This window comes from Semicossyphus pulcher, unplaced genomic scaffold, assembly GCF_022749685.1.
Source record: "Semicossyphus pulcher isolate SPU_LCO1_2020_fin unplaced genomic scaffold, fSemPul1.0.p SCAF_21, whole genome shotgun sequence".
In the NCBI taxonomy this organism is placed as follows: Eukaryota; Metazoa; Chordata; class Actinopteri; order Labriformes; family Labridae; genus Semicossyphus; species Semicossyphus pulcher.
The window spans coordinates 15,610,327-15,623,145 of record NW_027211695.1 but is presented as its reverse complement, the minus strand read 5'-3'; the positions used below and the strand labels follow the sequence as shown (position 1 = coordinate 15,623,145).

At 39.5% G+C, this 12,819-nt stretch overlaps 1 protein-coding gene across 1 annotated transcript in view; it reads right to left on the bottom strand.

The window, feature by feature from the left end:
* Positions 1 to 6,935, bottom strand: part of LOC138601045 (diacylglycerol kinase delta) — a 94,695-nt gene extending 87,760 nt beyond the window's left edge. Inside the window, exons 1-3 of the mRNA XM_069672619.1 lie at positions 6,769 to 6,935; positions 5,499 to 5,786; positions 3,194 to 3,298 (exon numbers count right to left, since the gene is read on the bottom strand). Coding sequence (XP_069528720.1) covers positions 3,194 to 3,298; positions 5,499 to 5,591 — 198 coding nt within the window. The 5' untranslated portion in view covers positions 5,592 to 5,786; positions 6,769 to 6,935. The remainder of the gene's footprint in view (positions 1 to 3,193; positions 3,299 to 5,498; positions 5,787 to 6,768) is intronic.
* Positions 6,936 to 12,819: the final 5,884 nt, after the last annotated feature.

The window sequence follows — 12,819 nt, the reverse complement described above, 5'->3', positions numbered from 1 at the left end:
CATGAGATAGAATTTGCTCTACTGAAGCCTGACTATCAAAAAGCTCGTCTCCAAACCCAAAGATATTTAATTACAGCCAACACGCGCGGCTGCAGTCTTCAGAGAGCTATCACTGCATCTGTATAATTATTTAGGGACTTGTGGGTGAGGAACTGAATTAATCTAATAGTGTCGAGATGTCATGTCACAGCTGATAAGAATTAGCGCCGTCTTAACAAGTGCACCAACAAACTGAGGCTCTAACAAGTACGGAAACAGACGGGGGACAAAACGAGGGGAGGCAGGGGGAGCGTGAAAGGGGTTATTAATGCGGATGCAGGAACATTTTAGCACATGTGCAGCCAAATACGCCGAAACACGACAACAAATAAAGGCACTCACCCACACGTACACAAACAAACAAAGGGATACAGAAACGCGCTAATCCGCTCAAGCCTTTGTTGTGCCTAAAGAATAATCCAAGAGCTTAATCTAAGTCACATGACTGCAGGTAAACACAATCTAATAAACACACAAACATAGATACAAACACGGAAGCTTGATAAGACAGCTGCTTAATCTACTAGCAGGGGAGTAAACTTCCAACGTTATGGATCAATATATCTTAATTGATTTAACAATATCGTCATCTTTGAGATATCTGTCGATATCTGTTGACGGACATGATGACACAAACATGTTTTTAACTGTTTTTGCTAAAAATGTAACGTGTTTTATTGTAGCAGACTTCGTGATTTTTGAAAGTTAGTATTGTTGTCATACGTAGTGATATAATGTTGTTTTGTGTTGAAACCCTCAGTAACAGTAGCTTTGTTCAGCCAATAGACAGGGAGCTGCTTGATGACATCCTCACACTGTAGCTGAGGGCTGAATAGTAGAGATAGACCGATATGTTTTTTTCAGGGCCGATACCGATACCGATTATTAGTAGTCAAGGAGGCCGATAACCGATATTTGGAGCCGATATTCATTTGCAGTAAAAGTGAAAATGTTGGCGTCAAAATTTTGAATAATACAAACTCCAACACATAACTTTGTTTAAATGCCTTTAAGCATATGTTTATTAAACAAACAAACAAAAAGCGCAGGGAGTTCCCAGGGTCAGCAGCATCTCTTATAAAGTTAACTGAAAACTTAAATAAATAAATAAATAACTTCCTGAAGTTTTATGAAGTAAATAAAACAAAGTTTAATAAAATTTGCGAAGAAATTAACTTTTTCTCCTCTCCGCCGTGTGTGTGAGCACTCTGCACTCTTTTCGGCCGTCGAGCAAAAAAAAAAAAAAAAAAAAAAAGGCCGATGCTGATATGCGTCAAAATGCCGATAATCGGTCTATCCCTACTGAATAGTGGCAGATTTCATCATCATCATTTTCAACATTAAATACACATTTTTTTTGTGTAGATATCAAACTCTTTAATTTAAGTATGTTTTTTCAATTTAGTATATTTAGTCTTTTTTTTTCATGGTATAAAATCTATTATGTTACAATGTAACAATTTCATTTAGCAGACGCTTATGCCCAAAGCGACGTACATCTGAAAGTTAAATTATTATTGTGCAATTCACTGATTATTGTCTGCTTTTTTTGTGTGTAATCCTCAAATCAATTCAAACAACTTCAATAATCTCTATAGGGACAATTGGTTTGGAGTAGCTTGTACATACAGACGACAATATATTATATATAAGAGCTAAAATATGACATAAGAGCTAATATAATACCGATATTTAGTAGATTGATTAGTAAATAGTGTATTTCTCCTATAAACCTATATTATTGTGAGACTATAATAAAGGTATGAATGAGTAAATATTTTGTAAACCTTTTTAAATTTTACTTTCAGTCATCTTTTATCTGTTATTGTCCTTAAAATTAGCTTTAATATGACAAGATTCACACTGTAAAACACTCAAGATGGAAATTTGTCAAGATCAATAAAGTTGAAAAAAAAAAAATTCTACTTGTTGACTTTATATTAATACAGAAAAAAACAGCACAGGGAAAAATATTACCATGTGTTTACCATGGGTTAGTATCTATATCTTCCCTTACTTCCTGTCTGAAACAACCCTCTGTGGTGCCCTCACGCCCTTATATGGGCGTGCACATCAACTTCGACACTACATTACAACTGTGTCCGATGAGATTAGCCGATCAATACCAGACTGATATCCAATACCATCATGTGCTCCAGGAACAAACGTGCCATTATTGGATGCCGTCCCGATGACGGCAGGGGTTGCTGGGTATCTTGTTCTCACAATCGATCCCCGCGTGATTTATTGTTGGCGGTCAATGCAGGTAATGGCAAATGATTTCAACACATGCAAGAGGATCATTTGCACAGTTGTCATCTGTGTGTATTGAAAATAGTGCATTTCTTAGAGCGGATATGAGCTTGTCAATATCTAATGAGGCAGATGTGTGTGTGTGTGAGTGGATCTGCCGGTAAGAGGCTGATATCAAAGCATCAATAGCTTACTGTAAAACACAGTCCAGACGCTAACAAGCAGCTTTAAGAGACTTTGAACTCAACTCCTCATCTAAGTAACGGTAAGAGAGGACAAAGACGTAGACAGGAAGTGGGCAGGAAGTCAGTTGATCAAACCAGGGTCTTATACGTTTAAAGGTCTGATTTAAGTGTTGACAAAGTTGCAACAGAAAGACATGATCGAACAGAGGAAAGATAAAGACATAAATAAAAAGTCAAATCAAGTCAGGGGTAAAATCATCTTTAAAACGTCCTTCAAACCCTCACATCCACTCTGAGGTAACATGTTCAAATGTTTATTTTACGTCTTAAATAAATGAGCAGCCCAAATGTTTAATCAGATTTCCCAGCGTGGATGAAAAGTTCCACGACTTTCCTGCGACTTTCTCAAACTAAGTTAAGAGCACTTCCCCCGGCCTAAATATTTGATCCCTCCCTGGTTTGCTAATGTGGCTTTTTACCTTGAAGAAGTCCTGATTTAATATGTATAAAGTTAAAAAAAAAAAAGCTCTCAAAGTGTAGAGACGTTTCACAAATGTTGAAAGCCAACATCTATAATAGAAGACGCTGGAGTATAAAGTTGTAAATTAACATTTTGTGATCACATTCCTGACACTTCCTGTGGTATGTTCGAGCTCTGGGAGGCTTTGTTAAATGAATTAAACACACGTTCTCTCTGTGAGTGTGTGTTTTCCTACCTTGGCCCGGATCTGTCCCGAGGTGGACACTTTGCGGATCAGCTTGTGCGACGTCTCCTCTTGCTCCCCGTCGCTGTCTGATGACTCCTCTCCTGCTTCTCCAGCCTGGACGGACAAAAAAAGCGTGTCAGATATTACTAATAAACATCTGGAGCCGTTAAAAGCACCAGTGAAATCCATTTTGAAGTCCTTGTAAGAGGTAATGAAATGTTCCTTTTTGTAACAATGTAGCTAATGCAGGAGAACATTCTGCCGTTGAAGTAGGAAGGAATCTTCTTTGTCGCAAGCTCTCCGTTGGGATTTGTATTGTATTGTATGTAACTGTATTGTTCTCTGCTTTAGGTAGCTTGCTTCCCCCTTACTTATGTAATTGTATTAATGTCTAAAATGCTCGAAGCTTCTGTGTTTGCTCTGCAACCCATTGGCAAGACTTAACATTGCCATCCGTCCCCAAAGTGCGTCTTGACATGGGGAAAAGGGGTTTTTGGTTCGCTGCTCCTGCAGCTTGGAATCTGCTTCAAGAGGATTTGGGTCTGGGGGAGCTGATCTCTTTAAATCTTAGTAGATTGAACTCATTGGAGGAAGTTGCATCAGGTTGTAGATTTCCGCTACGTGACCTAGAATGTGTAGCCAATCGTTTTTGTATTTGTTGTGTTGTACTGTATGCCTGTAAGTTTGTTAAAATGAGCTGCTGCTGTCTCGGCCAGGACACCCTTGTAAAATCTCAATGAGGCTTTTCCTGGTTAAATAAAATGTAAATAAAAAACATTAAAAAAAACTGGCAACAAGTGGGTCAAATTTAAACAAAACTGAAAGAAAACGAAAAGCCAAACATGAGCACAACATAAAAATATTATGCAGAAATTATGAATAACTTTGATTATAATAAGAGCTTGTGTGAGATTTGAACTTGTACAATAGTAAATTAAGATTTGTATGGAACCGTCCTCCAACATCGCGAGAAGGAAAGGTGTGTGAAATGAGTTTGTGTTGCTTTTAATTGTTTGTATTGTAATGTGTGTTTTTTAGGGACTACAGATGTAAATTAGCTTTATAGCTAACTCTGGCCCAACTGTTGTGAGTGCACGGCCCCTGTTAAATAAACTAATAAACTAAACCAAACAGTCAATCAAATTTAATTTGTAAAGCGCCAAATCACAACCAAAGTTATCTCAAGACATTTAACAAGAAGAGCAGGTCTATAGCATACTCTTTGTTATACTATAAAGAGACCCAACACAAGTCCACCGAAACTAAAGTAAATAAAACAACAAAGCAGAAGTGAGCTTAAAATTTTGTAAAATTTTCAACAAATTTCCTTACGTTAATATGTTCAAGACATCAGATATAAATGAGAAATAATGTCTGTCTTCTTTCTTATTTCTAAGGAAGGATAGGCCACACAAAATATTTTTTACAATTTATAGATAAAGCAACTTATCGATGAATAGAACAGATTAATCAATAATGAAATATCATTTCATTTCAATAGTTTCTAATGTCACCTGCGGTAGCCTGCTTTCACTTTGTGCTTTAAATTAAAGTACACAGAGAATGTGGGACCTTTTGGCTCATGCAGGCATCTGTACATCATAAAATAAAGATGCCTCAATAAAACACAACTGACGTTTCTCAACCGACATGCTTGTTCAAACAGTCTTCCTGCTTGTTTAAATGAATGGTCTGTAGGTGTTCACTTTGACCGCCACACTATGGTTAGGTTATGATTCATGACTTCCTGTGTGCTGAGAAGACTCAACTGCATGGCTTTGATAGAAACTGGGCCATGCGCAGTGACAAATTAAACATTTGAAAAAGATGCGAGGCTTAAGCTGAATCTGTGTTTATTTTGAAAGAAAAGACATATTTTAAAGATTTGTTTTACGCTTGAAATCAATAAGTATGCAGGATGAGTTCAGTTGAGTTTAAATGTAGGAAGAGGTTAGTTTAAGGTTGAAATAGAAGTCTGATGAAATTTAGGCCTTACATGTTATGACATAAGATGTTCAGATGATGTGAAATCACCTTAACGGACATGCTAAAAAGTAAGAAAAATAGAACTAAAGTAATGTTGTCGAGCTTTACATTGGTTAGCTACCATTTGTGTGAGCCTGCAGGTCAACCGAGGTGTTTAAAGTTAAAAATGCAAGAAAAAACATTGATTTTATTCGTCATTAAGGCATTTAAGGCTTCATATGTTGTGCAACTTAAGTGCAAAAGTGTAAGAAATCTATTCATTCCATATATAGCAGTGAATAAATCTAGTGTGTTCTGCAGCTTCAACATAACATTGAACTGTACTCACAATATGAGTCCTTTCAGAGTCAGCCTGGGGCGACCCCAGCGACTCGCCGTGCTCCGCCACATACAGGACGTTTGGGTTCAGTTTGGACGCCATGACGAGCCCGCGGTCGAATCAAAAGGGAACAGAGAAAGCCAGGAGACACAGGTAGGCAGGAGGAGGAGGAGGTGGAGGAGGGAGTGGAGTTTGAAGAGGTGGAGGCTTGGCTAAGTAGAGGAGGAGAGGATGACGGATGGGACAGCAGGCTCCGGGACGCCACACTCTCGCCGATCTCTCTATCGGGGGCCGACTCTGGAAAAGATGGAGGGATGAATTATTGATTAGCAGAGAAAGCTCACAGGAGTTTTTGTTTCTTTTTTGGGAGGGGGTTGGCTACTCCCATCTGAGGAAGTTAGGGAACAAATCCCTCCTCTTCTTCTTCTACTATTGTTCATTTTGTCTTCTTCCTCGTCCTTTGTACTCTTTCAGTGACACACTGACTTCTCTTTTTTTTTTAGTTCCTCTTTTCTCCTTCCTGTGTCTGTGGGAAAACACTGTGGAGGTTTTACACTTTTATTGTGAAGGGGTGCAGATGATGATGAAGATGATGATGAAGATGAATGAGAAACATGAAGGGCAACCACAGTAGAAGGATGAGGGTAATGATGACAACAACAGAGGTGATCATAAGGCTCATTGCAAGAAGACTACCGGGCATAATACAAGCAATAACAGCAGATCATGGGCGCGTGCGCATGCATCTTATTAACGCACGCGCTCTTGCAGAGTGTGGTGTCATGTATCATTTGAGTGTTTTAGCATTCAGCGGTGTGAGGACACACAAAAAGTGATGATATGTAAGAAGTGTGTGTGTTTCCAGTCGAGTGGGCGCTCACGTGTGTGTAGGCGCGTGCGTTTCCTTGATTACGATGTGGACACGTTATTCAAAAACCTGTCTGCATCTCACCTAATTCCAAACTTAAACAGTAAATCTTACAAAACAGACACACTCTGCATCCACAGAAAGGTTTCCAGTGTGTTTGATTATGCTTTTAGTTGCTTTCGGGTCTAAGACATTAATAAAATAATAAATAAAGCCGGATGCACAACAGGCTGTCGTCCATGTCTAACGTGGGAGCTCTCTCGGTGGACAAGACTAAATATCAATATTCAATTTCGGCTGTCACAAACGCGAAAATATTCATAAGCAAACCTGCACGGCCACCTCCTCCTCCTCTGCACAAATAAACCCCTCTGTGCTCTCATGTGTCGATAAAATGTGGATATTATTTACCTTCGCCGGTTAATGTCTTCCTCCTTCTCCCCCAGCGGAGGTTAAATCAGCGGCGGTGTCTCCCGCTCCTGTTGCCCGGCCTGGGTCGCTCGTCAGCCGGCGTTTTGGTGCTCGCGGGCCGGCGGTCATCAACAGCAGCAGCAGCAGCAGCGCGCGGGTCTCTCCGGTGGTGCTCGCCTTGCAGAGAGAGCCGCGGTCATACGCATAGCGTCGGAGCGGATCTGAATCAGGTAGGAGGAAGAGGAGGGAGGGAGGGAGGTGGAGGAGGAAGAGGAGGGAGCAGGGGGCGCGAGAGAGAGAGAGAGAGAGAGAGAGAGAGAGAGATTTGTAAGCGGCCGTGTTGAGTCGCCTCGAGCCGCTGTTCGGAGGTTAAACGGAGAGCAAATACCGCGCACACGCACGCATGCGCGCACTGCTGAAAGCGCGAGACTACTTAACTTTCGGATGCTAACAAATGTAAACTGTTGAGTGAGTAAAAAGGGGAAAGTTTAGATAATTTCTAATGTAATTTCCTCTTCTGAGCACTTAACAAAAGCTAAGGGTAGAATTACAGCATTGCTTAGCATTGATTTGAAAGGATAAAATCGATAAATATCACATTAAGGTGATGCTTTTCTTTGAAATACTACCTGCAGCATACACTGCTAGGAAGATGGTGTAAAACTTCTTCCTCTGAGTGGTTTAATAAATAAAGTGAATACAAATGGTGATTTGAATGTTGACAAATGGTCACATAAGATGCTAAAGCTAACATTTAGATAGGACTAGATAGTGTTTACATTTCACTAATAAAGAATTAACTAGCTCAGTGACTTTCTATATTTTGTATGTGTGGGGGGATTTACATGTTTCCAGGCACAATTTGACATTTGTTGATATTCTGAGTGAAGCTAATTGCTTGAAGACTCAATGTTAAACTGTATTGATGCCTGTTTAATTAACCTTAAGGTCTAAATAAGCTTGATTACAGTGCATGCATTATACCAGCAGTTTGTCTTATTGCCACAGAATTAGTGGATGTGCAAATGTTCCAATTTCTTTGGACTTAGTTTGGCCTAAATTTGACAAAAAAAATCTTTTCATGTAGCACTTCTTAACCACCAATCGATACCAAGATGGTATTTGCTATTTTCTATTTGTTGTAAAATATTGGGTAGGCTACTTATAGCTCATTCGGCAGACATTCAAGCTAGTATTTTATTTTCTCTGACAGATGTGTCTGGTTCTGACAAACTTCAATGCGACCTGATTCTGGTCAGGCCAATCACAATCCTTTATCTTAAATGGGGCGGGATTAAGAGCTGTTGAGGCATTTCGGTAAACAACCAAGATGGCTGCCGCTGATGTAGAACATTCTGAATCAGTATTAAACCAACTGGTCAGTTGTTTACATTAGACACAGAAGGTGAACGTTGGCTACTAAATCACGTTAGGCCAAACGTCTTTGTATGTTGAAGTAGAAGCCATAAATTAATGGGGTGTTGGAGCTAGCTACCTGGACTAGCATGCTACCCTTACGTCAATGTTGTTTTGCTTTGAGCGGTTGTAGCGTCCAGAGAAATTAGGGTATGCACCAATATATCACGGCAAATTATCTGGAGGTTTTACACTTATTCACATTTTCTGTAAGTGCCCCACATAGGCAGTTAGTTCACTTTGATCATCCTCCTGTTTTTTGGTTCCTACCTGTAATGCAAACATTCCTAGAGGCAGAACTAATTGCTGTCGACCTAGTTTCCGCACGGTCACTTTGGCGCAAAAAGACGCCAAAAATAGATGACCTCGCTAACTAAGTTTAAATATTAAAAATATAAGCACATAAGGAAAGAAGGGAAGAATAAAATAAGACAAAGACTAGGAAGACGCAAACAAGATTTAGACCTCTTTAGTAGTAAGCAAGTCATGGTTAAAGAACGGGGTTGGTCCTTGAAATAAACCTCGTTCCTCAACCATGATCTCGGGCCTCATGTCTACTACTTGGAGGAGCTACATTTTCAAAACTTGCAAACTGCTGCTGGCTAGAATATAGTGCCCCAACATTTCTCCTTCAGACTATAACACAACTATTTAACTTCTGTCCAGACATGCTAATAAGATCTTGTTTCACATTTATGAATCAGCACGCTTATATCTGGGCAGATTTTTTGCTTAAATTTCATCCCATTTTTATGGATAACAAAGAGATAAAGTGTTATAAGAAAGGGAGGGCGAGAGAGTGAGCAACATGTGCACACTCACACAGATACGAGGGCACACATACACACACACACGGTATACACACTGACACCGCTCAGTGAAGTAGTAATCTGTTTACAGTTGATTAAATATTCATGCTGAATTAACTGTGAGCCTGCCAACAGTCACTTCATTTACACCGTGTGTGTGTCCTTCTCACAAGCGCAACAACATGCACACACACCTGCTGGATTCCCCCGCCGATCAGGTGATACTGATACTGTATTCGGCTCTTTCCTCCAGTTGCCCTTGACAACAGTGAAAAAGGACGGGCTAAAGGAGAGGAGGGAGGGAGGGAGATGACCAAGAGCAAAAATACATCTGAACAGGATACACTTTGTAAAATCACATGTACGGTTCCAACCAAACACTTCTTTTGGTCATGGATCGAGCTACAGGTTAGCATCTTGTTGAAATATCCTTAAAACATCAAAGAGGTGCGAAAAAGGTTCATTCTACGTTCCCAGAATCCAAGGTGATGCCTTTAGTTGTCATGTTTTGCAAAATAAAAAGACAAATATATCCAATTTGAATGAATATAAAACAGAAAAGAGCAGAAAATCCTCACTTTTGAGACGCTGTAGTCTCAAAATGAGATTAATCAAGTATTAAATCACCTCTTATGTGCAAAAATCGAAAGATTTGATGCCATTTTTTGGCATTTTTTTCTCATGTTAAGTGAAATTTCCATTCTTTATTAAAATGTTGTGTGTGCAAGATGATTGCTTTACTTTAGCAAGAGGTTAATCGAGTGCTTTTAGTGTTTTTCTTCTAATTTCCTTTGCCTAAGAAAGCCCAGAAATCACTCAGTCTGGCAAGAAAGAGACAGAAAAGAGGATAAATAAGCGGTAAAAGTCTGTCGCTTCCTGTTTTCTCTGTCACAAACCTCCTCTGAGCTCTCCCAGGGAGCTGCTTACAGGTTGTCAGATTTCCTCTCTTCCCCATCCAAGCCGTGCACAGCGGGAGCAGCAATCAGAGCTGCAGCAATAAAGGAAACAGACGACAAAGAGATAATTAACGGCTCTGTGTTACGTATCAAACTGAGGGCGAATTAATGCACCGTCATTTTTATCATGCAAATCCGAACATGCTGTCGCACATCCTGTGCTAATCTTTCACAAGCAGTTACCCTCGTACCCCCATATTTATCTCTTTAATAATGTGCAGCCACCGCACTGCAGGAATGACTTCTGCTTTGTGTTCATACACTCGCTACTGCTACTGTTCGAAGGGGAAATATTCTATACTTATCGCTATGCTATCCTATGTGCCAGTTGATATTAAATTACCAAAAGATAGAGACCATTCTTAGTTCTGTATACTAAATATGACGATAGAGCCAGCAATTAGCTTGCTTAGCTTAGCATTACAGGCTTGAAACAAGTAGAAACAGCTAGCCTCTATCCAAAGGAGATCCAAAAGATCTATCAGTACGCTTCTTTGCTTTCTTGCACATTGCTAAAGTTTTAATAGAAACCACTCTCATATCTGTACGCTAAACATGAAGCTGCAGCGAGCTAGTTTAACTTAGCATAAAGACTGTAAACAGGCTCTTTCCAAAGCTGACAAAATTCAGGACTGGTACACTTATTGACTTTCTTGCCAAGGGTTAGATGAGAAGATCCATACCCCTCTCTCATGTTTGTATAGGAAGCTACAACAAGTAGGTAGCTAGTTTAGCCTAGCATAAAGACAGTCAACAGTGGTAAACAGCTAACCCGGCTCTTTTAAAAGATGACTTAATCCACGAGCAGAACGCTCTTTTGCGATCTCGTAGAAAGTTTGATTTTTGATAGAAACCACTCTACGCTCAAGATGAAGCTGCAGCGAACTAGCTTAGCTTAGCATAAAGACTGAAAACAGGAGGGCACAGCTCATCTGTCTCTTTCAAAAGCTGACAAATTTCAGGACTGGTACACTTATTTACTGTCTCGCCAAAGGTTATATTAGATGATCCATACCCCACTCTCATGTTTGTATGGTTAGTAGGTAGCTAGTTTAGCCTAGCATAAAGACAGTCAACAGTGGTAAACAGCTAGCCTGGCTCCTTTCAAAGATGACTAAATCCGTGAGCAGAACGCCCTTTTGCGATCTTGTAGAAAGTTTGATTTTTGATAGAAACCACTCTACGCTCAAGATGAAGCTGCAGCGAACTAGCTTAGCTTAGCATAAAGACTGAAAACAGGAGGGCACAGCTCGTCTGTCTCTTTTAAAAGCTGACAAAATTCAGGACTGGTACACTTATATACTGTCTCGCCAAAGGTTATATTAGATGATCCATACCCCACTCTCATGTTTGTATGGCTAATAGGAAGCTACAACTAGTAGGTAGCTAGTTTAGCCTAGCATAAAGACTGTAACAGTGGAAAACAGCTGGCCTGGCTCTGTCCAAAGGTGACAAAATTAACCACCAGTAGGCTTATATTCTGTGCTGTCAATAGTAAGAGTAGAAGATCAATACCACTGACATGTTTGTTTGCAACATGGGGGGGTCTGCCTACTAGCTCCTTTTAAGCTCACTAATTAACATTGGTTTGGTACAGATCAAACAAAGGAGACATAAAATGTTAATAAGCAAGCTTTAGATTAAATGATGGTGATGGTGAAATAGCTTAGCTTTGAAGAGAGCCATGCTAGCTGTACCCCTCTGCCTCCTGACTTTATGCTAAGCTAAGCTAACCAGCTTCTGGCTCCTACTCATTTTGTATTGCAGAGGCATGTGATTGGTATCAATCTTCTCGTCTAATTCTCAAAAACGTGAAACTTTGTCTTTTAAGATGAAAGATTATATTTGCTAAATAATGTTAATAAATAAGTCAATAAAGACGATTTTAATGTTACGTTTTTTTATATTTATGGTCATTTGTCTTTTAAATGATTTGGTTTGCACTTAGAGTAACAATACTTTTTCAATAGTATTATTTGGAAAGAATAATTAAAATGTTGATTTTAATCCTAATATTCCGTCTCGACTTATTTCCTGGTCTTAGCTGGTGCTAAGCCAAGCTAGCTAACTGCTTGCATTAGCCTCTTGGCCAGACACAAGAGTGGCATTTTTCTTCTTATTCAACTCTTCACAAGAAAGTGAATTCGCATTTAAATGTCTGCCTTGATCATCATCACCATCACCCAAAGGGAGGACTGTCTGCTGTTAATGAGACAAAGTCAGTGACACAAACCTCTGAGGGGGAAACGCCTGAATCCCAGTCCTAATCCGGCTGTCATTCATGTTCTCACCACCCACAACGTAACAAGGCTCCTACACAGACACCTCCTCACACTTCCAACGGAGCCTGAAACAGCACAAGGAATGTTACATCAGATCTTAAAATAAGCCTACACACAAATATTATAAAATGAGTCATTGAAAGAGCACAGGTCTGTCTGTTTGCAGCTATTTCTGTGGTGGGAAATAAACCTTACATTTACACAAGCGTTACATAAATGCATTTGTTTTTAAATAGGTGACATACGGGACAGATTTGTTTCATAATATATCAGGAGTTTCAAAAACTGTATCTGCTATGGTATCTGAATGAAAATGACATACCACCTCATGACCTTTGAACCCTTTTATTTACAGACCTGATTCTGGTCTCTTGGGAATCTTTGGACTTTGCGACAAATAAAGACAGACTCAGCGTTTGTATTGTTGAACCAGATTTGCAGAGGAACAAACATTGGAAAAACATGACGTAATACGTTTTTCTTACATGTTATTTTTCTGGTTATTTTTGGCAATTGTGCTAAAAAAATTTGTTTTATCAACATTTGTTTGTTTACTTTTAATGCTTATTCGTTGCCCACTTTTATGTC